This window comes from Sciurus carolinensis, chromosome 11, assembly GCF_902686445.1.
Source record: "Sciurus carolinensis chromosome 11, mSciCar1.2, whole genome shotgun sequence".
Taxonomy (NCBI): domain Eukaryota; kingdom Metazoa; phylum Chordata; class Mammalia; order Rodentia; family Sciuridae; genus Sciurus; species Sciurus carolinensis.
In genome coordinates, this window is record NC_062223.1 from 119,909,242 (window position 1) to 119,935,924 (window position 26,683).

Below are 26,683 nucleotides of genomic sequence, written 5' to 3' on the forward strand. Positions count from 1 at the left end.
GGGAAGCCGAGAGGCCTTGGACAGCAGTGCTGAGACCCTGGTGGAGGCGAAGAAACCCTTCTTCACCTGGGAGGAGACAATTATCAGAAAACCCCGCTGCTGATGTTTCACAAACAGCATGACACTGAAGATAAATCCCATGGGGATCCCAGAACCGAGTTTGAGAAATTTGTGCTTCATTCATTTAATCAAAATTGAAACTCGCTCCTTTTATCACCTCCCTCCCACTCTGTCTCTCTCTCTCTCTGACACACACACACACACACACATACACACACACACACTTCTTCTATGCCTGTGTGTGTTGGCAACTGGGTGCATCAGGCTGTGCATAGGAAATAAATCACATTGAAATAAGAACCAGGCTCTGGGGACCACTCTGCTTTAGTATCTCTGGAAACATAATAAAAATGTCCCCTCTGACCTCCCAGGATACTGTCAGAGCTTCTGGAGAAGGGGAGACCCCCTTGCATCTGTCGTGAAGTTGTTAAAAATTCAATAAGAGAAGCTTGGCCTTCCCTTCTGTCTATGGATCCAACAATTTCCAGTTGTTCACCATCAAGAGAATCTGTTAATAAAAATTGACCCATTTCCACAAGCTAGGATGACAGACAGTAGTTGCCCCGGGCTCTGAATGTAGCAATGTGCCAGACTCCATAACAAGCATTTATAGTCAAGATATTTAATCCTCTGCCCTGCAAAGTGGGTGCTGAGTTCTACAGAGCAGGAAAGTGAGGTTCAGAGAAGTTTGAGAGCCTTGTTCAGATTTTCCAACCGCAAGGCGGATGTGAGGATTTGCCTTTCCCTTCCAGCCCCCATATTTCCCCTTATACTGATCTTTATGGCTTCTGGGCTGTATTAGTTTTCTATTGCTGTGTCACTATAAGTTACCACAAAGTTAGCAGTTTCAAACAGCATCCTTTATCAGTTCCAAGTGCTGTCGGTCACAAGTCTGGGTCTGTGTGACAGGCTCTGCTCAGGCTGAAATCAAGGTGTTGGCCAGCTGCAGTGTCATCTGGAGAGAAGGATCCTCTTCTGAGCTTATTTCCTGTCATTAGCAGAATTCACTTCCTTGTGGCTCTGTGGACCGAAACCCCTGTTTTCTAGCAGTTTCGTGGCCAGGGGCAGCTCTCAGCACCTAGAGGCTGCTCAGGGGGTTTTGCCCTGTGACTGTTCTCTCTAGACAGGGTTCAGCTCTAGTGCCTTCTTCTCACCCTTTTAATCTCTTTGCCCTCCTCTCCTGCAACCAGTCAGTGAAAATGCTGCTTTTAAAGGATCCGTGGGCTTAGGTCAGGCTCACCTGAATAATTTCCTTTTTCAAAGGCAAGCATTCCACGCAGCATAACCCAGTCGCATAGCCAAGGTCCTGGGGATATTGTTTCTGGTGGGAAGTGTGTGTGCATTGCAGGGGAGTGGGTGTGTCTTAGGGGTCAACTTAGAATCCACCCTGCCTCTCACACATGCCAGCTATGGAAGTGACTATTTCTTTGACTTTCCCTCAACCACCTGTTGAGAGAGTAGATGAGGAGCCATGTAAGCAGGGAACCAGGAAGCAGGTATTAGAGACAGCTGGGGCAGGAAATCAGCACCTCCCCTGATAATGCCCATGACAGATCATGTGTCTCTGCCAGCCCTGTGGGGGGCTTTGGGGAGAGCACATCCCTTGGTCTCTCAGAGAAGACTGAGAACCGAAGGGGGAAACTGAGGCCTTTTGAGACTGCTACAGCTACCAGAGAGGCCCTCTGCCTTGAGGAATTTGGTATTTAATGAATGTTTGGGAAGCATAGGGAGAAGGAGAATAAAAGGCATTATGGAAAATCATATTATTATTATTATTATTGCATTATAAGTGCTATTGTATTACAAGCACCATTAGGAGCAAGTGCTATTATTATTAAGCAATCCAACTTCTCCATCCTTAGCGTCAAGCTCCACTCAGTGTCAAAGGCATCCGCAGCTCAATTAATCAGCATCGGAGGCTTCCCCAGGCCTGGCTTTGCGGTGCTGACAACTGGCATTCACAGCCAGTGGCACACGGTGCCTGCCCGCCCGCCACAGCCTCCAGCCCACATGGTGAATGCCTTTCCTGTGAATTCCACAGCTGGATTTTTTTTTTTTTTTTTAAATCTAGGTCCAAAGTTAAGATCTTCCTAAAACCACTCCTTATCAGAGTGCAGTCTTAAATGACTCCCCCTTACCCCGAGGATAAAGCCCAAACTCCTCCAATGACATATGCAACCTGTCAGAACTTGCCTCTTGGCTTTCTCCTGACCCATTCCCCATCACCGCACACACCCCCACCAGATGGAGGGACTTGCAGTCCCTGGAATCAAAGCCCTCCCTCTCCTGGGCTCTGCACATGCTGCTGTTTCCGTCTGGGAAGCTCCTCTTCCTGCCTCTGTGCCTGACTGTCTCATCTTTCAGGTCTCAGGTTGCACTCTGCTCTCTGCTCAGCAAAATCCACAGCCATTCTGGTTGAAGGGACCATCTTGCATATGCTTCTCGCACAAGACCTGCACCCCATTTACCATGAGTATAAGCATCTTGAGGCCAGGGCTTCCTCCTTGTCATAGTTCTAGTGCCTTACATGATATGTGTGCTGAGGAAACACTCATATTTGTGTTGAAGGAATGAGGAATGAATGAGACTAGCCAAAAAGGCCAAGATCTAAGAATCTGTTGTGTATATTTCCCCCCACTATGGGAACCCATCTGAAAGCCTAGTGACCTTGAGCATGTCAGAGTTACCAGATGCTTGACCTTCCTGGAAAGTCCATCATGTGAACCTGCTCCAGAGATGGGACAGGCAAAGTCAGTAAGGAACCAGAGATTGTCAGTCACTGATCTTCCGAAACTCCTGTTCCTCTGGTGGGAAAGGTGGGGACTTGGATGTCTGCAAGCCTGAGGTTAATGCGTTAGAACCTGCAAAAGGGGATGTTTAGCTCCTGAGGTGTAGACAGAAGGTCTTATCAGTGGATCCTTAGTGCAGAGGTCTTCAGAGGTAAGGAGTCAATGCCTGATGAAGGAAGCAAGCCTGCAGAGAAACAGCAACTCCCCCAGCCTAAGGGAGAGAGCAGAAGGTGTCCGCCATTTTTCATGTCAGTTTCACTCACAGAGGTTTCAGCTACACAGTTAACTACATTGTTAACAGCTACTTATTTAGTGTCCAGGATTCACAACAGTCTTCTAAATACAAAGTGAAGGCAGCCACAGCTGCTGCATAGGAGCTGGGAGGGCTCTCCACCTGGCCTGTGCCTGCCTCTTTGTGGGAGCAAGTGACTGAAGTCTTTGTAAAGGTGCTTCCACCCCGAAGGGTGTTTGTTGGAGAACATTAATTCATTCAATGAATGTACATTGTGCACTTGCTAAATGCAAATAAGGTGTATGGTACAGGGGAGAGAGCCATGAACAAGGCAGAATGTGACCTGCCTTTGAAGTCCTGCTTGGGGACTCCCATTGGGAGGGAGAAGCAGGGAAGGGACAGCATTACTGGAAAGAATAGAAATGCATGTTCAGGTCATGGGAGTAACTGAATAGGAAACATGCGGGGAGAAAAGTCCAGGAGAGCTGGGAACTGGGAGGTTTGGGACCAAATCTCCCATTAAATAGATTTACTGACAGGTATGAATTAGCCTCCCCGCTGCTACCATCTTCAAAGACCTATTGCACAAAAAGCAATCTCCCAGCCTGCAGAGAGCACAGGCTTTGATACAGATAAATAGACTGAGGGTACACAGTGAGGTGGACTCCGGAGGGAGGGAAAGGATGCAAAGGTGCCCAGGAGATTCTGGCTTTCTGCTGGTTTTAGGACTTTCCTAAGAAAAGCTAAGGCAGGACTTGTGCGATAGTGGTCTAGACCCTGGCTTCTGCCATGTCATGGGACCTGAGGAGGAGTGAACAGACCTTAGCTACAAAGAAGAGCTTGAGAAGTTCTGAGGACCAGGCTGTCCATAGGGACACCCTGACAGAGGCTTCCTTCCAAAATTCATCCACTCAGTCAACAGCACTGACTTTTCTGTCTGTGACCCAAGATGCCAATAATGTAAGTGCATTTGCTTCACATGGCAGCCAGGCCTGGGGGGGGGGGTAGCTTTGCACAAACTCCTCAGGGAAAAAAAGCTCAAAGTGGTATTTGGTACATATGGAGGTGCAGCGGTGGCACAATTGAATGCCAGTTCTGCCCGACTTGGGCACTGGAGGAGGTCACAGTGGGATCAGAGGAGAGGTAAGCAGGAATGGTAGTTTGTTGCCCAGTTGTCCTGTATGCAGAAAGGAGTATTGGGGTTGAGGGTTCATGATCAAGTTTGTAGTTTAGAGACTTTCCTCCAACAACAGCATAGAGAAAGAACTTGGAGAATCGCAAGACCAGAGGAAGGGAAACCACTTAGTCTGTAATCCAGGAACAAACTGATGAGGACCCACTGGAGGTGTAGGCAATGGAGCTGGAGGGCAGGGGTTGGGTTCAAGAGATGTAAAGGAATAAAAATATTCTCAGATAACACGGAACGAAGCGTGCAAGCAGGAGATGTGGATGGTGAGAGCATGGGAGAAGTAGAAGATGAATTCTAGCCGGAAAACCAGTGAATAATGGAGACGTTCACAGAAGGGAACCAAGAGCGAGGATCAGATTGATGCAGAAAGATAAAGAGCTCAAGCTGAGGAGTGATATAATCTTAAGGGTTTCTTCCACCATTGCTGCTTATAATAATAGGTTAAGAACTCGGGACTCCTGGGGTGCGAACATTTTAAGTTGTCAGTCATTAACAATCTCAGCGACAGGGGCGTTTGCTTGACACCATCTCTTGGTGTCCTAGCCCAGTGCTGAGCCTGCAGTTGGGAGGGTAAGATAAGCTCTGATCCTGTAGCCAGCACCGGCATCTTAATCCCACATCTGTCTTTTGGACAAGCCACTTAGCTTTCAGGCACCTCAATTTCTTTTCCTACTAAATGGGAATATGAATAAAACTGTCCTGTCCAAGCATGTCCACGTGGACCCACAACAACATAGGAAATCTCCCTGTAAGCTACAAGAGCGCCCGATGGAAGCAGTTGGTGTTATCATACTAATTGATGTTACTTACTTGTGATTGGGGTGACATAGGCTGCCAGTTCCTCTCCCGGGCAGTTTAAGGGACAGAGGCTGAGCATACAGCAGAGAGGACCAAAGACAGAGACTGGAGTGATAGCAGCAGAGACACAAGGGACCATTTGAAATCCCACTATTAAGGGAGTTAAGGAGATTAACACACTATTGTGAAGAAATCAAACCAGCTCTGGAATGAAGAGGCTGCAAAAAAGGTTGGTCAACCCAACAGGGTCAAGGTGGCAGAACTGAGAGCCATCCCAGAGGCCTGAGAGGCATTGGATGAGACCTTTTAATAATGACTTAAAACACTTTTTTTCTTTTTTTAGTTGTTAACGAACCTTTATTTTATTTGTTGATATGCGGTGCTGAGAATTGAACCCAGTGCCTCACGCAGGCTAGGCAACTGCTCTTCCACTGAGCTACAACCCCAGCCCTGGATGAGACCTTTTATGAGTTGCCTGTGGCCCTGGGGAGAGGTAGCTATTAAGGTTTCAGGGCTGACTGAGGCTCAGGGCCTCGTACAGATGCAGAGATGCCTCCTGAGCAGCAGAACCTCATAGGCTTCAGGAAGGTTCCCTGCCTGCCCTGTCTTCCATATTGCCTGTTAATGACACCTGAAAGTGCATGAAAAATGCTTTCCTTCAGCTATTTTATTGTGACTTCTAACAACACTAGCAACTCAAGGAGTCTGTATCCTACTTCCAGAATACATAGTGCCTTTCTTTCTTTCCTTTCTTTTCTTTCTTTTTTGAGTCTCGCAACAGCACTGTGAAGCATCACTTCCCCTATTTTATAATGAGGAAACTTGTCTAATTAAAAGAGATAGCAATGAAGAAATAAAAAAAATTGAAAAAAAACACCAGTGATTATTTTTTGAAATGTGGGGTTTCAGAAAGGAAAAATCTAGGACAAAATAACAATAGCTAGGATATGATTTCAAATGTTACAACTCCAAATCCATATCCACTCTCCCCAGCATAATTATTATGCTAATCATTTAATTAAACCAGAGGCAGGTTTGGGTTTCCCTGATTTTTGTCTAGGTACCAGGGATATGGCCAAGAGTGAGACCCCCTCTCTACCTGTAAGGAGTTCACAGGCCAGCAGGAAAAGCATTTGTGGCCCCAAATAGTGGGGACCACAGAAAGAGTTTACTAGGGATGGCTGTGGCCCCCGGCCATGCTCAGCAGAACTGGCTCATGGAGCTGCATGTGAAGCCCACTTCTCTGCACTGCTTAGCCACACATGTATTTGTGTTTATTTCTGATTCCTCCCCACCTACCACACCTGGGCTGACCTTTGCTTGTTCCTTCTCTGGGTTCTTCCTGCCAAGGTGGACATGCTGTGGGGAAAACCTCAGCTCTCCCAAGTTCTCGAGATCACAGTTCAGCCCCAGACCCCTTTGTGATTAGAACCTTCTCGTGCAGAGATTCAGTGAATGTTTGATAATGGCTTTATTCACTGAGATGACCAGCATTTGTTTGACAGTTGCAAATCTTCTCTCCGGTGTTGAGGTCAACGTGAGTATTCTGAAATCAGCTTGACCTCAGTTTTGCTGGTTATGTTACAGCACAGTCCAAAGAACTCAGTCCCTCTGACTTCTGTACAAGAACACAGAGCTCCCAAGTGGCACAGGAGGGAGGCTGAGGCAGGAGGATGGCAAATTCAAAGCCAGCCTCAGCAACTTAGCAAGGCCCTAACAGAGACCCTGTCTATAAATAAAATATAAAAAGTGTGGGGATGTGGCTCAGTGGTTAAGCACCTCTGGGTTCAATCCCTGGTACCAAAAGATAAAAAACAAACATGGAACACTGACTTTGAAGTCAGTGAGTCTTGGGTTTGAATCCAGAACCTCTTGTTCGTCAGCAGTGTGGCCTTGGGAGGGCCACTTCACTGCTCTGGACCTCAGTTCTGCAGCTGTAAAATGGCAATAATAACTCTCATGACTTTTCTCACTTGACAAGTAGCTAAGATTTGCTTCTGGCAGAGTGAGGGGGAGAAGGAGAGAAAGGCCTTCAGGCCAAATATTTCCCTTTTGGCTGGTGACTGGGAGAAGGGAAGAAGAGGGCAGCTCACCTTCTTTAACACCTGCAACACAGAGGTTGGATTGCACTGGAGAGAAGAAGGTTCATGACCTGAGGCTCCTTCATGGATTAGCCCTGCAAGGTCGTTGCTCTCATCCACATTTTACGGGTAGATAAACTGACAGCTTAGAGGCCTGTCTGTCCAGAGATCACCCAGCCAGCATGTGGCCCAAACAGGATTTGAATCCAGGACTGTCTTGTTCCCAAACCTGTGCTCTTTCTAATACATGCTGCTGTTTCCCGATGAGATTGCCACATTGCGCAATGCCAGCAGGCACCATTCACACTGTTATGGGGAAAAAAATGGCACCTGAGCATCCTGCAATCTATTGGCCATGACTTCCAAGATCAGAGGCAGTATCTCTGTTAAATAGGTAGCCATTATAAAGAAGAAATGATAAGGGCCCAACCTTGAGGGGTTGGGAAGGAAAGGACAGTTTCAAGAGTCAGGAGATAGATTTGACAGAATTGGCAATGACTAGGGATGGAGTTGAAAAAGAAGGAAGCAGAGCTGCCTCTGAAGTTTCTAGCAGAGTGTTCAGGAAAAAAGTAATGCACGTACTGTGTCAGAAACACAAAGGAGAAGGGACTGTTGGGCAGGGAGAATGTTGCAGAATACCATTTGCCCGGCTTCCCCATTTGTCCTGGATTATGAGATGGATTTGATTCAAGGATATTGTGTGGATTTGTGCTTTGGTTTCTTGCTTTTCTCCTTGAATCCGAGTGCAGAAGCTAAATCTGGATCATCCCAAGCTCATCTGCTTGCAGCTCTATTTGACTAACCTTGTCCTATTTCCAGTGTTGACTAACAGGGACTTGGTTGCTTAACCTAGGTTGGATGTGTCCCTACTCCTCAGTGAAGACTCCTCTTCCTCTGCCCCCATTCCTCTGAAGAAGCTGATATAGCTTATTCTCTGAACCACCCAAACACCTGATGCTAAAGTTATGTGTTTCTTGGCATTTGGACCCTGTGTGGGATGAGGTTGGTCATCCCACTCTCAACCATGGTCATGTCACAGTCTCCAAAACCCTTCAACACCTCCACTTCCTCCAACACCTCCACTTCAATGGGTCCTATTTCCAACTCAGCCACCTATCACAGCTGGCCCCTGCATCCTGGCCCAGGTAGATGAATAGGCTGTAGATTTGTGGAAAGTTTCCTGCAGCTGATCAATGAATGCATGCCTATTTATAAACCAAGGTATTGGAAACGTCACACCTGCTGGAGAAAATAAGGGACCCTCACCTAGCCCTCAAGCCATTGTCCATGAGGCATTCCTTTATCCCAGGGTGACATTTGCCTGCATTCACATGTGGCTACAACCTGACCTTCAGCTATAATATTTGGACCCTTATATACCATATATATGTATATATATCCCACAAGCATGCATGGTTTTCTGCTTTTTAAATGAGAACACCCAGTGATAAGAAAACAAGTTGTCAGGAATTTGACTTTAAAATACAATAATGCAACTTCCAATGAGGGGTTGGTACAACTTTTACTTGTGTTCTCACACCTTGCATAGGCGTAAGACTGTGTGGTTAGTGATAGAGATGGCTACGGTGAGGACCCCAAGGCATCGAGGTGTCTTCAGTCAGGTCTTCAACTGACATTGTCCAAGCAGCTTCTAGGGACCGGCACTGTGCTAAGTGTAGTGTGGGCTTCAAAAGCGAGGCAGGCACATCTTTGCTCCCTAGGAACAGATAACCCTTTGGAGAGAGTCCACCTCCAAAAAAGGCTGTCACAAAGCCATGCACACGTGGAGGCATGGAAGACCTGATCTTGGTGGATGTTCCACCACTTGGCCTTACCACGTGGTTGTTTGCTCGTGCTGGGAGATTCACCCTAGTTCTTCACAGTGGTCCCTCTGGTGTTGGGACAATGGGAATCCACCCTCATTGAGAGCAGACACCGTTTCCCCTTTATAAGAGAATCAAGATCCCTGTGAAAATCTGTTCTATCTGGGGGATGCCTTTTTGTCAATTTATAAAAACCTTAGCCAGTGGGACTGAGGAAGGGGCACACAGGACCCTAAGTGAGCCAGATGCTCATTCCCAGAGCTGGAGACAGGTGACAGCACTGGATGACCCCTAATCCCTTCCAATCCTGAAAGTCATTCATTTTATGTAATATCTGTTGGCATAATGTTTCCACCATTTGATTTGGGGTTTATAATATCTGTTTCTCTGAAAACGTTTTGGGCAGAATTCCCCAAATTGTGTTCTGTAGAATGTCATTGCAAATCACTCACGATTTTAGGGGGAAGAATGTTCCATAGTCAATGTGTTTGGAAGGTTTGGGGTTAAACAAAATTAAACAAGCTCTTTCCCTGCAGGTCTTCTTTCAACATTTAACGTGCTTTAGTGTGTGTCATGAATATCGAAAAGGCAAATATACTATGTAGTGATTTCTACCCTATTTGAACATGAAAACCCTGTTTTCATGAACTTTCTAGTTACTTCTGGAAAGCTAATATCCTCAGGAATACACATGGAGAAATACTGGAGCAGAAGGTTTTCATTATATACAAACTGGTGAGGGTCAGCTGTTTCCCATATTCTTTTAGAAAATTCCTTTCAATAGCAGCAGGACAGTCTAAGTTTAGACATGAAGAAGAATTTCCTAACTGTCAGGGTGCTTGGAGAGTAGAATCCTACAGCGTCCCGGGAAATTGCAGTAAAAGAACACGCCACCCCCTTTCTTGTCCTGCAAGGCTCTCCCGTGAGTCATTATAAATAGAATGAATCATGAAGGAAACTCCTGGAATCTTTTTATCTTAACAGGCCTTTGAAAATAGGAAATAGGATGTAGTTGAGGGATAAGAAGGTAGGAATTAAAAGGGAGGAAGACAGACTGGCGGCCTTCTGGACGGACTGTCTCTCAGTGTCTGCAATTAACCCATTCGTTCTCATTGTGCCCAGAATACACATTTGAAGGAAGTACCTTCCTAACTCAGTTTTCTAAGACAAGTGGAAATAAAGAAGGAGAGGGCCCAATGCCACCTAATATCTCGTGCAAGTATTTCAGCGACTATCATACACTAAACACTTCTCGTTTCTCAGATGTAATGTTAAATCTTTGTAAAATCTTTTTTGTCCCTTGAAACAGCCTAGGAGGTTGCTAAAATGATTGCACCCTTTTTTAAAAAATGCAGATCTAAAGCCCACAAAGATTAAGGCCCTGATTAATGTCACACATCCAATATGGTGAGGAAGCTGGATTTGATGTGGAAGCCCTTAACTCCTCTGTTCCCCCTCCACCACTGTGAGTCTCTGGACATGCAGACTTCCTTGAAATAGCCCTGCAGCCATCAGCCTGTGCTCAGAGAGAGCATGGAGATGGGATCATGTGCCTGCCTATATTGATGAGGAAGCCAGGAGGAAGGGGCATTTGTTAACCCCCACCATCCATGACTAGCGAGGTCTCTTGGTTTCCTGACAACAGCCTGGCTCTGTGCCCCAGTCACCTGACCCTTGCCAAATGCATCTCTTCTCATTAGCCATCTGCCCCCTCATGCCTGCTGATAGCCCACAGCACATGGGCAGATGCCCTGTTAGAGAGACAGGATATAATATCAGGTTATGAATCAATACATTCTCTGGCACGTTTGTGTTCCCCTAATGGGAGTGTGGCAAGATCCAAAATACACTCAATCTGTATCCAACTCCACTCTGTCAGGAGTTGGTGGCTCCAAAGGAGACTTTGTAACTCCACTCTGCAGGTTGAAACCAGTAAGGCTGGGCTCTGGGCAGGTGAGCTCGGGCCTGCAGCCCGGGGCCCTGGCAGTAGCTGTAGATGGCAGTGAGGAAGCAACGGAGGTGCCAGGGGCTCAAGGAGCTGTCTTCAGAAAAGGAGACTGCCTGAAGGACAGCAATGTCTCCACCTGGCCAGAAAGTAAGCCCCAGACACTTGCCATCTGTCACATCAGGTTGAATGACTGATGGGTTAGTCTTAGGGTCTGTAAGTACGGAGTGCCTATGGGGTGCAGAGATGGTGTGAACGTTAGACTAAACATGTGATGAGTGTGACTCTGGTCTGAGGAGATGGCCTGACCTGCACTTGAAGGCATTTTTCCAGGAGTGGGTATCAGTGAGCTGAAGAGTCAATACCCTCTTGCCTGGTTTCCTTGCATAGGGTCAAGGGACACCTTAGAGGTCCAGGACTCTGAGCTCAGAGGACTCAGCTTCTCTCTATAAGACTAACCAACCTTGAAGGCATGCACACCTGCAGGCTCACATGTGGCCAGGTGATTGGATGAAGACCTTGGGTTGCTGGAAGAACTTCTAGAACTTGTAGATGTCACTGCTTCTCAGATGGGCTTCTCGGGGCCATCTCATCTAATGCAGTAGCCCCATCCCCCATAGCTATCTGAAATGATCATCAATTTGTTCCCTTATTCCCTGTCCTTATTTCCTTACTCCATGTCCTCTAAGCCTAGAATAGTGTCTGGTACATAAAAAACACTTAAAAATGTGTTAAATGAATGAAATAACAATAATAATGACAAGCGAAGGCACAACCTGCCTGCAGAACTTCAGGTTGAGAGTCTTAGAAAGCAAACTCGATTTTGACACTCTTGAGTCGCTTGCCCCCATCACCTACAGGACAGAATGTGAGCCCCTATGTGGCCCTCTAGATCCAACCCCAGCAGGTCCCTCCAGCCTCGTCTCTCAGCATTACTGCCCCAGACCCGTGTGTCCCGTGCGCTCATCCAGTGTCTCCCGGACTTTGGTGTACACGAGACCCAGGGACCTGCTGAGAAGGCAGCCTCCTGGGTCCCAGCTCTAGAGATGCATACTTGGGGTGGCAGGTGGGTGCAGGAATTATCATTTTTTAACAAGATACCTGGGTGATTCTGATGGTGGAATCAGACCGAGGAGGCGTGCTTTCACTGAATGCACCATGCGCAGCTCGCTGAATGACCATGTACACTGTCACCTCCGTGCTTTTGTCTGCCTGGAGATTTCAAGGCTGGGATAGCCTTTATCCATCCTCCTTTTCCACCTGGAAAATGTCTACACAACCTTTAAGGCTCAGCTCACATGTCAGGCCTCCTGTGCCTTCTCCAGGCACACACGTCTGACCATTCTCTCTCCACCCTGTGCATCTTATATAGACCTCACTTAGAGATCATTCTGCTCATTTCTCTTTTGCTCCCTTGCACCCAGCGTGGTGAGCTGCCAGACCCCTGGACCCTAGCGCTCTGCAGAGCACGTCATGTTTATTGGATTAGAGTGAGGTCCCCTAGATGTGCTCCTCACTTCGTCCTCTCCTAACTGTGTTCTCTATTTCTGACTGCTGGGTCTTTCCAGGAGTTCTCGCTCCAGAGAATGGACAGCCTTGTGGATGATCGTGTCAACATCCTGGGATTTTCCATTTTCAACCAATCCCATGCTTTCTTCCAAGAGTTTGCCCAGAGCCTCAATCAGTCCTGGCAGGAGAACTGTGACCACGTGCCCTTCACTGGGCCTGCGGTAAGTGTCCCCCAGAGTTCCTCCCTGGAGCTCCTGGGCCTCCACCTGCACCCTGCTGTGGGCTGACACTGGGAAACAAGATTTCTTAGAGTCCAGCCTTCTCCCTTCTCAAGTTGCAGCTCAAAAGATATGTACAGGTGTGCTAGGAAGTGGGCTTAGAGATAAGGATTGGAAAATAGTGAGCTTAGAACATGCAGCGGGGTTGACACAGCAGCAGGGAAAGTCATGTGGAGGCACCGGGCTCTCTTTACTGATGTCTGCCTGTCTCCTGAGGCCAGTCTCCCCCATAATGCTGTTGCTGGGAACTGCTGAGTTTAGGACCCAAGAATCTCACTATTAAAGGGCCTTTCAGAGCTGATCAGCTCCCTCATTTCTCAAACAAGGAAACTGAAGCTCAGGCTGGGAATAGGGTTGGGAGTAGGGATGAGTCTTTTGCAGAGTGAAACTGGATTCTGAGATTCCTGGATCCCAGTCCGGTGCTCTTTCCACCCCAGAGCCATCCAGAGAAGCTTCCTTTCTCTTCTCCCCACCTGCCCCATATTTGTGTCCCCATATTTCCTTCCCTGAACTGCATACAGAGGCAAACTCTTCACTTGCCATTCCCCACAGGGTCCATCATGCTTACTGTGAGGCAGGTCAGGCATATCTGTTGTGTCCGTTTGTTAAAAGTCAAGTTCTCAGGAGCCTGGGAGTGTGTGGCTGTCTGGCCCTGTCCTAGCGAGGTTACATACACCATTTCATTTTAAAAGCCCCTGTGCTGGCAGCTCATGTGGCATTCATTACCTGAGGCAGCTCATGGGATGCTTGCCACAATATTCTGAAACAACTGCTCTCAGTATCTCCATCTTACTTATGGTAAAACTGGGGCCCAGAAGGGTTGAGTAACTAACCCAGAGTCACACAGGGAACAGAGGAACTAAGTTCAGAACCCAGGCTTTACTATATGGGTTTATAGTGGTCCTTTCAGCCACGGTGCCATTTTGCCTCTCCCTAGGATCTTTTCTTTAACATACTGCACTGTCATTGGGCCTGAAAAAATGAAAGTAGCTAATAGGTATTTGTTGAATGAGTGAATAAATAAGCAGGCAGAATGATGCACCAGAGATAGAAAGACATGTAAAAGAATTAGGCCTAGGAGTTGGTGATGGAATAGGGTGTCCTCCTGGAGTGGGAAGTTCTCTGGTGGGCTTTTAAAACAGGAGCCATGCCTGTCTTTGATAAGATATGCCTAGAGGCAAAGCCAGGTCTAGAATGCGCATGCTCAGTGCCTATTTAGTGGTCCTGGTGGTGCAGGGTGGGGCTGCAAGACCCTGTGTGACCTGGTGGAAATCTTAGGAAGAAAGGGATAACTGAGGGGATTGGAGCTCACAAAGAATTCAGGAAGCTTTGGTCCAGAGAAGTGGGCAGAAGAAGAGGGTTTGACTTCCATGGAAGGTTTAGGGGATGTATCATAAGAAGCTATTTTAGACCTAAAAGAAGTAAGGATCCATAGGAAGGGTTTGGGGAGGGCGACATCTGAAGGAAGAGAATCCTCACCCCATTATAGGACTTAAGGGTCAGTGAGAATGCCCTCAAGCACAGTGTCATTCCCCCAGCAGGGATGAAAGTCCTGCTCTCCCAACCGAGTGAGAAGTTCTTGTAGCCCTCACTCCAATACTCTAAGGGCATGCTGATGACCTTGAAAGGCTCACAGCAGAATATTAGGAAAGGGAGAACAAAAAATATATCTGTCTCCTCCTCTCCAGCCCACACCTTACCACCTTTGGCTTCTGACCCTGTGAAATTAAAGGTCTCCATATTATATTTCCAGTTTCTCTCCTAGAGTTTCAGCCCTGTCGTTACGCTCACATTAGCCAGGAGCAGGCACACAAGAGGACCTCAGTCCATGAGGATCCGTTGTGAGGACCCAACACAAAGGCCAGGCAGAGCCTTACACAGAGCTGCAGGGTCAGCTCTGGCTATGGTCACACATGCTAAAGACACCACTGGCCTTGGAGGCACAGGGCCTAGATTCAGAATGGCCTCTCCATTTTCTTGCTGTGTGATCTTAGATAATTGTGTAACCCCTCTGTACCTTCTTTGTTTATCTGTAATATTGGGCTAATTAATTATGCCTGACCATCTTAGAAGACCATTGTGAAGATAAGATGAGATACAGTCCATCTTAATTCACAATCACTCTTTGAATAAGTTTATTTAACAATCTATATGACAGATGTTGGGATAGACATTAGTAAATATATCAGATACCTTTTGCTACATAAATGCTGTGTAACAACCACCACATAATCTCACTAGTAAACAACACTGCACGTTTATATAACTCATGCATCTGAGGCTCCACTGGGGATCATCTCTTCCAAGCTGGCCCAGGAGACAAACATGGGTTTACTGATCTCAGCTAGGCCTGCTCCACATGCCTCTCTCATGATGGCAAAGGGGCAACAAAACAAGTGAAAACTCACAGAGCTCTTAGACCTAGGTCTGCCGAACAGGCACACTGACTGCCTCACCTATATTTTATTTTTTTGTAACTCTAACAGACAGTATCAATGCATTTTTAATTTGTAAGCTCTTTTCCCCCGATTTTTCTGATATAAAAGATAACTGCATAATGAAGCAATTATAAGTTGATGGGCCCAAAATGTCTACAGGTGACAAGAAGAGGACAAAGCGTAGAGTATAAGATGCTATACTGGAGCAAATTTTCTATTTTCTTCTATGAAGGAAGATGATTATTTTAATAATTCTCTTAGAAAACGAATAGTACCTGTCTCAAACTTGTCCTGCTAGGATTTTTTTGTTGTTGTTGTTATTTTTTTCAGATATACATGACAGTAGGGTGTATTTCGACATATTGTACATACAGGGAGTAGAAGTTATTCTAATTAGGATTCCATTCTTGTTCCACCTGTTTTTGTTCACCAAAGAAAGACATGTGGACAAAGTCAGAAAGTGGGGAAATGTAGTCTTGCCTTTTAGTGGTGGAAGAAAATGTCACACGCAAAGGACCTGAATGCCTGGATCCAGGGCTAGGTGAGAGTGGGGGCATCACACAGTCCAAAGGAGAGGAAGGGCCACAGCTACTGTCCTCCAAGGTGCACATGGGCCATGGCTCTAGGAAAACTTCTCCTGGAGACACAGTACTCCTGCAGAAGAGGAAGCAAATCCCTCTGCCTACAGGGGCCAGGGAAGGCTTTCCAGAACAGGGAAGCAAATACAGTCATGAGTAGTACAGCAATTTTTTGGCCAACCACGGATCACATAACAGCAGTGGTCCTATAGATTAGACCATGCGGCGACTTCGTGGCCGTCTTAGCTTGTGTAAGTGTTCTCTGTGATGTTCACAGTGTCCGTCAACTAATGGTGCACTTTTCAGAACATAACCCTATTGTGTTCTGACACATCACTGTGACTTGCGGCTTGTTTTCTGCATACAAGACAGTGGCCTGGGTATGCAGCATCTGGGATGGAGCTGCCTCACTCTATGGACTTGGGGACGCTGTCCTATGGCATAGAACTACCTAGAGCTGTTTAAAATATGGAAACCCTGGCCTCATCTTACCTTCCAGGTCTATTCTCAGACTTCCCATGACCTCAACGTCTCTTGTTCTCCAGGAATGTTTGGGCTTTGCACACCTGGGAGTGCTCTCTGCAGGCTGCATCCCTGCAGGGAGTAAAAGCTGTGGCCCTATTGGAGTCCTGGAGTCCTGGAGGACCAGGCAACCGCAGGCCCAGACCACCTGGTCCCTTCTGGGTCACAGGTTCTCGTTCTACCCCACTGGGCTTTCTCTGGACCCCGCCCTTTTGTTTTCTGGCTGGTCACACGGAGGTGTGTTTTCTTGCTCAGGAGACACTCATGGTACTGTAGCACTTCCCAGGAAATTACCCAGCCGTGACCCTTCCTCTTTGTGGCATTCTAGTAAGAGTTAAGGGCCGTCATGCACCCCTTTATGACAAATGAGGAAACCAAGGCACAAAAGAGCTGGGTGGCGTGTAAGGGTCTCCCCGGGTCCACACTTTAACACAGCCTGAACTAGGGTCTGAATCTCTCCCTCTGTGCCAGAGAACCTTCCAGCCATGTCTCTGTGACGGCCTCTGAGAAGGATGGGAGGTGTTATAGACGCTGTGGCCTCAAAGAGAGTGGAAGGGAAGCTCACAGCAGTAACAATAGCAGCGCGTCTCTCTGGCTTCTCACTTTAGCAGCCTACCTTTTGCAAAGCGTCCTCTTCCTGTCTGTCTGGGGGCTGAGAATTCCCAGCACAAACAGCCCAGCTCTTTCCTGACAGAGAGCTGGAAGGCGAGGGAGTTCCAGGAACACAGCCTGGTTGTTCTCCCCCATCCTGCGCTGCAAAAACATTGCCACCCGCTCCTGCCTGGTGGGATGGCCTCCTTCCTCCCCACTCCTCCCCTCTTTGCCTCCTCCTTTCCCCTCCTCTCTCCACCTCAGCCCCTGCTCTTTCTTTGCCTGCTCCCGTGTTCTCCCTTCGCCCCCACCTTTCCCTTTTCCTTTCTCCCTGCAACCTCCTCTCTGTCTCTCTCCTACTCCAGATGTTCCTCACCTGTGGCATTTTCTCCTTTCCTTGTGTGTGCGGGTCTCCCTGCCCTCTCACTTTCCATATTCCAGGTGGAGCTTGCAGAACAGGTAGCCCAGGTCGAAGGGCCAGCAAAAGGTAACTGGGGAGAAAATTCAGGGTAGCCTGCCAGGTGGCCCACAGCAGCCTGCAAAGATGCAACCTGCCAGAGACCTCGCAGACAGAAAAGGGAGTGTCGTGAGCGGAGACACACACCCCCTAGTTTCATGTGCCATTCCCATTAATCACGCGGCAAAGAACGAAAATCGTGGGAAATCATTAAAATTACAGATGGCTAGATTAAGTAATTAGAATTTAGGCTAAAGCAGATGTTTGTAATTAAGTGTTTATTTCATTGAATAAAATCCAGATTGTAAGAACTATTCCATGAGATTTTTAATGGTTCTTGCCCTGCTATTATATTGGGGGGTGAGGGGCAGAGTTTAAGCTTACAGAAGTTCAGCCACAAATGGGCATCCAAGAGGATCCTGGGAATCTAGGCATTGGAGGTTTAGAGAGAGACGAGGGCTACAGGTGTGTGTCTAGGAGATGTGATATCTTATTTTCATTTCAAGGGAGGGGGAAGGAATCCAACCACAACTCCCTGAGTCAGACTTGATTCATCTTAATTTATACTGAGTCTTTCTTTCCCCGAAACAATTTGCAAACAGCTCAAAAGAAAATAACAATGAAGAACCAAATGAAAATATAAAAACAAGAGAATTGAGGGTTCCTTGCCAAACAACATTTTGGTGCCAAGATAGAGGAGAGGATTTTAAATGAGGATTGAACTGGAGGATTTAATATTTAGAAGAGACAGGGACAGAAGCATAGACAAAACAGACACGTGCGTACACAGAGGAGGATCAGAGACCTCAGAAAGACAGAAGGGGATCATGAGAGGAAAAGGAAATGGAAGGGAAGGTAGTGGAAATGGAGGAAAGAAGAGGGATGCCCCTTTCCCCCTTCCTCTGTGCCCAGAAGTGGAGACAAAAACTAGGGTTTTTGTAAAAGGAACCGCTTTTCCCTGACTGCGGTCCCAAATGCTTTCCAGAGCTAAATTAGTAAATAATAGCAGAGGGAGAAAGCAATTAGGAGAGCAAAGAGATGCTTCAGGATGGAGATCTGGAACGAGAGGGGAAATTGATGAGGCAGAGAAATTGCAGACTCTCACGCCCCGGGAGGCGAAGCTGGGCGAGAGGAGGAGTCTGGAGATGGGGGAGGAGCTAGAGGGGCCAGAAGTGGGGGCAAGTTCTCAGAGCAGTAGCAAGAGGCCAGGGTGGATGGCCAGGAGCCTGCAAGGAGGGGCAGTCTGGTGATGGGGGAGGACCCCCAGGAGATTGAACTGAGATGGGGGGTGGGAGGATGTCCATGACTTAGGTCCATCAGCCCAGGCTGAACTGCGGAGACTTATGAAGCCCAGACCTACTTGGAACACATCACCCATGTCACCTCTGAAAGCAGTTCATCAGTAGAAATAAGACGGGAGCCTTGGTGACTTTCCTTCCACCTGCTCCCCACCCCCAGCATCCTCAGCTGGTGTTATAATTACTAGAAGTATGTGAAGAATCTTGAAGGCCGCTGAGTTAGAGGTGCCAAAGGACATTGTGCACAGGCACATGCTGATCTCCCAGCATCCGGCTCATGCGATAATAAGAGCATCAGCCAAGAAAACCACATCCCAGACGGAGTGGGAATGGTGACAACAGGTGGCTGAAGCAGGCGGGGCGGGGGGCGGGGGCTTGGTGGAGGATGTGCAGAACAGCAGAGCAAGCTTCTGCTGGTGTTCAGTGGTGACGGTCTCTCAGGGACCATTGCACAGCCTCACCCCAGAAGGCCCCTCCTTCAGGGTGCTGAGGCCCAAGCCTCCTTGGGGAATTGTGTGACAATACCCCTGAGAGGCTGGGATCCCCAGGGTCTCCATACCAGATAGGGTGCTCTCAGCTTCCTATAATAGAAATGCTAATTAAAATTCTCTGTGCAGAAAAGGCAGATTGGTGTCACATGGCTCAGCAAGACTCCAGAGTGATGTGATTGGAGACCCACATCCTTTCCATCTCTGCTCGGTCACCCTTGGTGACGACTTCATGCTCAGGCTAGAGCCCAGGTTGGCTGTGACTGTTCTAGGAATCTCCCCAGACACAGAAGTGTCCAAAGCAGGAACAAAGCCTGTCTCTCCTAGGACATAGAACACGCCCCTGAAAAGCAGACTCCTCGCTCCAGACTTCAGCTCATCCCTCATTGGTTTGAACTGGGTCACTTGTCCTGAATACACCTTGGCAGCGGGACAAGAAGACTGGGACCACTCAGGTTCACCTGGGCCCTGGGGCTGGGCCAGCCCCCTCTGAAAGTCAGGGCAATGTGGAGGAGGGGAGGGCACCTTAACAAAATGGGGGAAAGGAAGGAGAATGTGTACTTGACTGCTGGTTCTTACCTGAGCTAATGTGAGGACAAACAACCAGTGACCCCAAGAAGCAACTGGATGATGACCCAAAGCCAGGGCATCAGAGGAGCTTGCCCACCATTCCTCCCTGGCCCTGGTCCAAGTGTTCCATACTCCTGTCTGCTATGGATAAGGTAACCATATCTTTAAAGATTGCTTCAAGTTGTTCTGAGAGTGTATGCACAAGAATAAATCTGATAGAGCGATAAATCTGATAGGCTTCTCTAGGGCATCCCTGCTGGGCAGTAAGGTAGAAAATCAGAACTGCAGAATTAGAAGGAAACCAGAGTGGACAAACGGGTGCAGAGGTCCAGTTGTGACCCTGCACTGTTTGCTGGGTGACCTTGGGGACGAGAACTCCTCTTCAGTTTCAGTTTGTAATATGAGAGCCTGATGAGTTGGTTTCTAGGATCCTTTCCAACTCAGACACTGTGACTTGGGGACTCTTAGAATTGAGAGATTAACTGGGAGGCAAGGGAGAAAGAAGGTGGGCCAGAAATTGGTTTACAGTATCACTTAAATGGCCAAACCAAAGGCTCTAGAAGCCCATAGCAATAAGGGTAACTAGCTCCCCCTGAGGAGATGCTGGTGCACACTGGAAAGGGAGAGTGTGGCATCCATCATTTCCATATCTCCTTTTGGCGAGGAAATGTGAGAGGCCCATTAATAAAAGAAGCACATGTGCCTGGGGGAAAATGAATGATGTGCAAAGGACGAGGAAAGCGTAGGCTCATGGAGGAGCATCAGGCGCCATGCAGGTGAGCCTCAAAGCAAATGAAGAAGGAGCTCAACGGCCAAGGGGAAGGGCAGTGGGGCAGAGGAGGAAGGTGATGGATAGGAAAACTCAGAGGAGTGCTCAGCCTGGCTCGGCCTGGCTCGGCAGGACCACAGAGCTCTCCTCTGATCCTGATCAGGGATTTGGGTACCCTTGTCTGCTTAGTGTTCGGGTCACAGGTAGATTCAGGACCAGGGGACAGAGAGAAGGACAGATGGAGCTGGCAAGTCAGGAGACTTGATGGAGACGGAGGGGACTCACTGGCCTCATTGAATGTGTCCAGGGAGTGGGGAAATTTGAGGTCTAGGATGTTGGGGGCTGAATAAGAGTGGGAAGAAAGAAAAGAAGTAGGGGAAGAAGGAAGGTAAGAGACACGAGAGAAGGAGACAGTGAAGGGGAGGAAGAAGGGATTCGCTGGCCAGCTGATTTTTACAGCCCAGGTTTACTTGGACTAGAGGAGAGAAACTTTGTCGCCTACATTTCCTATAACTACTTTTTAAAGAGATTGTCCAAAATCAGCTCACCCAGTTCCTGTGATAGGCCTCCTGGCCCAAACTACAGAAAATAAGGCCATCTGCCCAGCCTGTTTTCTGCCTCGTAGCTCCCTGTTCCTCTTGCTCCCTCGAGCACTTGTTTCCTGAACACCCGCCAACACCTGGCAGACCTGGTGGTGCAGGTCCCTGCTCTCAGGAATGCTGACCCCTGACACCTGTGGTTACAGAACACTTTTACAGCCTTGTGAGGCAGGGATGGCTGTGCCTCTTTTACAGATACAGAACTGTCAACTCATTTTGAGAAGTTCAAGGTTCAAGACACTCAGGATCACTCAGTACCCAAGGGAGGGACTTGGGTCTGGACTCCATGTTGAACTTCTACTTCCAAACTCTTTCCTCTGTGCTCTGCTATCTTATGCCAAGTACATTCTGTCTGGAGGGCTTGAAGAAACCCTAGGTGGTCTCCCTCCCTCCATCTTTGGAGAGGCCATGGTGGAACTTGACCAGGTAGGAGGCCAGTTATAAGAAGTCTGTCACGTGGGAGAGCACTCTGCCAGTCCTTAATAAGGCACTCTTCAGTTGGAAGAAGAGTCTTGGAAGGGCAGTACCAAATTGCCGACAAGGTACATGGTGCTTCTATGAAGAAACTCACCTTGCAATGGCATCCTAAATAGGCCTTTAGCACCTTAATCTCACTCCTCCCAGGAGGAGTCCACCTGCCTTCCTGGACCACCCTCAGGGCCCCTGTACTCTGTTGGCCACAGAGACTTTTATGCTTGGTACATATTTCTGGTCAGGGACATTAACTCAGTGCATTGTTATTTCCTCCTTAGATTGCATATAGCCCCAGGACAGGGGTCTCTGCTGTCAACCCCTGAACCTGAGCACCTCAGGCTTCCCCTCTCGAAAGGCTGTAGACATAGATTAGCTCACTGGGCAGTGGGCAGATGTCAGGCAATAGTTAAGTCAAGAAATGTATCTCAGGGACCAACCACCTGTCAGAGCCCATGCAAGTTACCATGCAGCAAATAGACTTTAAGGTCCTGTGTGTGCCCTAAAGAGCTTGCATTTTAGTAGGGAAGATGAAGATATGGACACTACCATATTAAGGCGATCCACAGCATGACTCTGCCTATGTGTCTGATTCATGGCCCGCTCCTGGGTGCTCCACACTTTCCATCTCCTAGTCTTTGCTTCTGCATTTCCAGTTGGGGATGCATTTCTTCCTTCCTGACTGATCCCCACCTCCATATCCAATAATGTATCCTTGGTGCTCCCATCCAAAGTGGCATCCTCTATGGATATGCTCTCTTGGTTGTCCAACCAGACATCTCGTTTTTTTGGACCTCTACAGACTTTTGTGGGTCCATCTCACTTAGGCTTCTGTTACCCTGATTGGTGTTCTGTCTCCCCACTCCTCCTCTCCGCATCCTTCTGTAAAATATCACAGGGGGAGGGGCTTCCTCATCTGAAGTTACCTTGTGCTTCCGATATACACATCAAGTTGAACAGTACAAGTTAGACAGGCATTGTAGGTATATTGAGCATCTTGGAGAGCTTCCAGCAGGAAGTGACCTTCCACTGAGACTGGTAGAACAGGCTAAACTGAGGGGAATGGCCAATGTCCTTCCCTTTACCTGAGATAAGCAGCCCCACCTCCCTCTTGGGAATTCCTGGGATCAATGGAATTTGCAATTTCCTTTGGGGTTGGAGGATATAACCTTGAAATCACTGGGATCCACTGGTAAAGCACAACTTGATGCTTCCATCCCAGAGAGGCCTTTGCCACTGTGCCCGTTGACAAGACCCTAGACTAGAAGCAGCAGTGCAAACCCAGAGACAGGGTGGACCAAGGACAATGGAAGTGCTCCATTATTTTCCCTTTCTTTTGCTTTCTCTTCACTTCCTTCCTCTCTCCCTCTTTGGTCTCTTTCTTCTTCCCTCCCTTTCTCTACATCCTGTCAACACCTCTCTCTGCCTTGCTCTCTACCTCTTCCAGCTGTCCTCAGCCCTGCTGTTTGACGCCGTCTATGCTGTGGTGTCGGCAGTCCAGGAGCTGAATCGGAGCCAGGAGATCGGCGTGAAACCCCTGTCCTGTGGCTCAGCCCAGATCTGGCAGCATGGCACCAGCCTCATGAACTACCTGCGCATGGTGAGGAGCGGCTGAGGGCCTGCCCAGCCCAGTTTGATGGGGTGGGATGCTTGGTTCAAGACACAAGAGCCCTTCAGCTCCAGGCTTCCCAGTAGATCACAGACCTGCATAAAGTTGTCTACGGTGGCCCTAGTTGACTGGATCAGGGGTCACTGATACCTAAAGCCCACTGAGAATACATGGCAAGTTTATTCCAAAGGCAATGACCTTGAACTTTAGAATACTAAAGGACCCTGAATGCCAGGCTTGGAAGTTGGCCTCTCTGCTCACCAATGATTTTAGCAAAGCTCTGCACAGCTGGGGAAGACCCACTTTCTAGAGACAGTGAGGGCTCCAGGAGCTGCAACCTGGACACTTCTAGCTCAGTGCTGGGTTTTCCCATGATCCTCTCCCTAACCATGCTTCCTCTGGGAGACAGCATGGATTTCCACCTACAAGGAAGACATCTGTTGACAGAAAGGCCCAGTGCAGAGGGCCTTGCTTGGACTTAGTGTTTAGAGTCAGATGCAGGGGCTTCTGGCTTCCTGTAGGCCTGGGAGGTAGTGAGCAGCTGCCCAAAGAGAATAAATGTTATTGACAGCTAGGGCCCTGGAGAAGAGGCAGAGGGACTCTGAGCCCACGCTGGCATCCTGACTTGTATTGGCTTATCAAATTGGTATGGGGTTATTGGACGTGGGACGTTCTTCTCCTCCAGCCCAGGTGCTCTGACTGGGGAGTGGGCAGGAGAATGTATCTCAGTGACTTCTCCTCTCTTGGACATCCCCCAAAAGCACATGTGTAGAAGGCTTGCTTGGGGCCCAGTGAAGGTGGGCCTCTTTGGTGCTGTAACTCACTCTCTCTTGGACAGGTAGAATTGGAAGGTCTCACCGGCCACATTGAATTCAACAGCAAAGGCCAGAGGTCCAACTACGCCTTGAAAATCTTACAGTTCACAAGGAATGGCTTTCGGCAGGTAAGCCTAGCTGTGTCGCTGTGATGACGGATCGCTTCTCTCAGTTCCTGTCTCTGTCCCCAGTCCATTTCTTTAACTCTTTGCTGTCAGGTACCCTCAAGAACAGCAGGCTGCATCCTGGGCAGGGTCCTGCTCTGCACTGGATGAGCCAGCATGATGCCACAGAGGGTGGTGACTAATGGGATGAGAAGGGGGAAAGTGTCGCTTAGGGAAGGGATTCCCAGTCCTCGTCCCCTCTTTTGGATTATTCTACTCGCTGAATCTTACTCTAACTGTGGAACCCGTGAGATTCCAGGGATCCACTGGTGAAGCACAGACTGGATCCCAGGTGGGCAGAGGAGGCCCTTGGCATTGGAGTAGAGGGCCCGTTCTGTTCTGTCAGCTCTTCTCTGGCCAACCCACAACCCCACCCGGTGCCAATCAATCCCTCCTCTTCTGTCTGCTCCCATCATCTCAGGGGTGCTCTGTCCTCCATGGCTCCTCTCGGCTTCCTGCTCCTTCGGCTTCCTCCTCATTTTCCTCTGTTCACCTTCTTACCTTTTCTTGGATCCTCTTCCATCAGAGGATCCTCTTCCTGTCAGCCATTCCTGACAGCCCAACCTGACAGCCATTCTGAGTGTCTCTCACGTCTCACATCCTCCCCATTACCCTAATAATCCACTTCCTTTCTAGGAGCCCTTCTCCAATGGCAGAAAAGGCTGGAAATAGGGAGGCAGGTGCTAATCACAGCAGGAAACAGGCATGTTAAAGAGCCTCCTGACTCTCTGAGTGGCTGAACCAGGGAATGCTCCCTGCAGGGCTTGCTGAGTCCCCCTTTCCAGCACGTGAGGAAGAATTGTTATCTTCATATCACTATTATCATCATAATTATGGCAACTCTCACTTAATAAGCACTTACCATGGGCCTTACACCATGTCACATAACAGACATTTACTAATTTGACCTTATAAAACAGGTGCGTTTTGTTAATGCTCTCACTATAAGTGAGAAAATTGAGGCTCAGGGGGATTGTCCTCAATTAACACCACTGGACACGTGAGAGCTGGCTTTGGACCCCTATATACCTTCCTGGTAGATTCCACATTTTTAAACATTATGACAAATTGTGCATCAGAATCACTTTGGTAATGGGCAAATTTTTAGGCTTCACCCCACAAGAGTCTAGTGGGGTATGCCTAGGATAGGGCCCAGGAATGCACTCGGTTTCCAAGCTTGTCCTGATGAAAGCCTACACCCTAGAGGCCCATCACCTCTGCCTCCCATACTCCGTGCTCACCTCAGCCCTTTTCACGTATCCAGTGTAGTTCCTTGTGGAAGGGCAATGCTTTGGACCCTTTTTGTAAAGTCACCCTTCTTGGAAAACAGTAAGAGAAAGGGAAAGAGTCCCAGATAGAGGGAGATGACCCCAACCCTGGTGCTGACTCTGTCATCAGCTCTTCACAGCTCCAAGCTAGGGCCGTGTGATCTTTAAGAAACAACCATAGTTTTTCTTATCTTCTTAAATGGGCACAAGGTCAGACAGGCAGCCAGAAGCTATGGGGATGGAATATCACACAATGGGTATTTCATTGATCTAACCAATCATTTATTGAGCATGTACTATGTGTCAGGTGCTATGATGGGCCTGAGGGAAACCAAGCCGAAAGAGACGGTCCCTGTATCGAAGAAAGAGCTCGCGGTCTGGTGAGCAAGAGTGACATAGGAGAAAGTAACTTCAATTTTGTGTTATTAAACTTAAATCATGCCCTCAGGCTCATGGGTCCCTGAATAAGTAAGCTGCCAGCCTATGGGAAATTGTCAGGCAGACTTTTCCCTGAGCTCCGATAGGCTTGGGGGATGCGAAATGAAGACCATTCGTTCATTCTTTCGAGAAGTGCTTGTTGAGCACCTTCTTTGCGCTGGCCTGCCTTCTAGATACAGGGTTTTAACGTGGAGAAGGTGTTCTGTGGAGCATGTATTCTAGTAGGAGGCAGATGGCCTCCTACACAAACAAACACATAAATAACGTCAGGTCAGTAGTAGTAAGTGCTCCAGTGAAGAAGGCTACGGGTTAAGGAAGGGGAGGGGGCACAAGGAAAGCAAAGGTTTGGAAGGGCAGGGAGAACGTCCACTCACACCAGCCCCAGTTCCCCCATAGAAGCCCCACTCAGGCATTGAAAAATTCCTCTCGGATCTCAGTCCTGTTCTAGCAGTGACCCTGGAAAGAACACACCTCCAGCACCCCTCAAGGGACAATGACATTCCTTCCTTCCACCTGGAAGAGAAGCACAATTCTCTGCCCTGGTCCTGCCCTGCCCTGGTCCTGCCCTCCACTTGAAAGACTGCTGATTTGCTCAGTCTCTTTTCACTTAGCTGTGCTTCTACATTTGCTGCCACTCAGATACACTTCTGCCGACTGAGAGGCCACAAGTTTGCCTGAGTCATTAAGAATCGGCATCATCATGCTGAGTATGGTGCATATGCCTGTGACTCTGGAGGCTGAGGCAGGAGGCTGACACATTTGAGGCCAGCCTCGGGAATTTAGTGAGACCTTGTCTCAGTAGAAAAGAAAAAGGGTTGAGTATGTAGCTCAGTGGTAGAGTACTTGCCTAGCATGTGCTAGGTCCTATGTTCAAACCCCAGTCCCCCCCGCAACACGCAAAAGA

The 26,683-nt window shown here is 48.2% G+C and overlaps 1 protein-coding gene across 2 annotated transcripts in view; it reads left to right on the top strand.

Annotated features, from left to right (window-relative positions):
• Nucleotides 1-26,683, top strand: part of Grik4 (glutamate ionotropic receptor kainate type subunit 4) — a 410,214-nt gene that overhangs the window by 289,769 nt on the left and 93,762 nt on the right. For both annotated transcript variants that reach the window (XM_047519151.1, XM_047519153.1), the window contains exons 9-11: nucleotides 12,486-12,647; nucleotides 22,933-23,085; nucleotides 23,933-24,037. In XM_047519151.1, the coding sequence (XP_047375107.1) occupies nucleotides 12,486-12,647; nucleotides 22,933-23,085; nucleotides 23,933-24,037 (420 nt within the window). The remainder of the gene's footprint in view (nucleotides 1-12,485; nucleotides 12,648-22,932; nucleotides 23,086-23,932; nucleotides 24,038-26,683) is intronic.